Here is a 1,030-nt window from a genome sequence, read left to right on the forward strand (position 1 = left end):
TCTCTTTGCAACAGGTGTCAATGGGGCTTGTTGATGTAGTTTGAAGATCTTTCTTTATTTTTAGAAACACTTGGATAAATACTTATCTTGCTAATAATAGAAGCTGCATTTAAATCATCTAGAAGGTTGTTTACAGAGCACTTCACTGTGTGTCTTCACCTTAGTCTTATTGGCCTCGTCACTGGTGCCATTTGTCTAAACTCTGTCTGTATTTTTAGCATCTTCATCCTGTTTATTTTAGACATCTGTTCCCATTGATCCTGATCACCTCCATCCTTTCTCCATCCCTCTTTGACTCTCTCTCTGCAGGAAGCTCATGCCATGCAGGAGAAAATATCGGCTCAGTACAAGAATGAGATTGACATGGCGAAGGCTCAAAGGGACTATGAGCTGAAGAAGGCAGCCTATGACATTGAAGTCAACACTAAGAGGGCTGAATCAGAGATGGCCTACCAGCTGCAGGTACACAGGCGTGCACAGGAAGCAGCTCATTTTGCTATTTGATCTCTAAGCTGAATATATATTTTAAATACAGTGCACAGCATTTCTTTAATTATAACTGCAGGCCAAACGTTTTAAACTTATTACAAATCAACAACATTTTTACAATTCATGATATTAAATGAAGAATATTATGTGTACAGACATACATGTATGATCTGTTTTCCTCTGGCAGGTAGCGAAGACGAAGCAGTCTATTGAGAGTGAGAAGATGCAAGTGCAGGTGGTTGAGCGGGCGCAGCAGATCATGCTGCAGGAGCAGGAGATCACCCGCAAGGAGAAAGAGCTGGAGGCCAAGGTGAAGAAACCTGCAGAGGCTGAGCGGTACCGGCTGGAGAAGCTGGCTGAGGCTGAGCGGTGAGTTATGGGTTCATTTTCACCTCCTGAACTGCAGGAACGACAGTAAGCAGACAGTCTGTTAGGTTTTTCTGGTATGTTTTCTCTGTTTATATGTCTGAAGAAGAAACATGGAAAATCCCTCGTGTGTGTGTGTGTGTGTGTGTGTGTGTGTGTGTGTGTGTGTGTGTGT

At 42.9% G+C, this 1,030-nt stretch overlaps 1 protein-coding gene across 1 annotated transcript; it reads left to right on the plus strand.

Moving 5' to 3' along the window:
* Positions 1-283: 283 nt before the first annotated feature.
* LOC102213335 (flotillin-1-like) lies at positions 284-890 on the plus strand. Its single transcript, XM_005749357.2, has 2 exons — positions 284-462; positions 677-890. Exons 1-2 carry the CDS (start codon positions 322-324, stop codon positions 860-862), a joined length of 327 nt encoding a protein of 108 aa, XP_005749414.1. The 5' UTR covers positions 284-321; the 3' UTR covers positions 863-890.
* Positions 891-1,030: the final 140 nt, after the last annotated feature.

The sequence above is a fragment of the Pundamilia nyererei genome, unplaced genomic scaffold (assembly GCF_000239375.1).
Source record: "Pundamilia nyererei isolate P.nyererei 1_Seehausen unplaced genomic scaffold, PunNye1.0 scaffold00242, whole genome shotgun sequence".
NCBI classification, from domain to species: Eukaryota; Metazoa; Chordata; class Actinopteri; order Cichliformes; family Cichlidae; genus Pundamilia; species Pundamilia nyererei.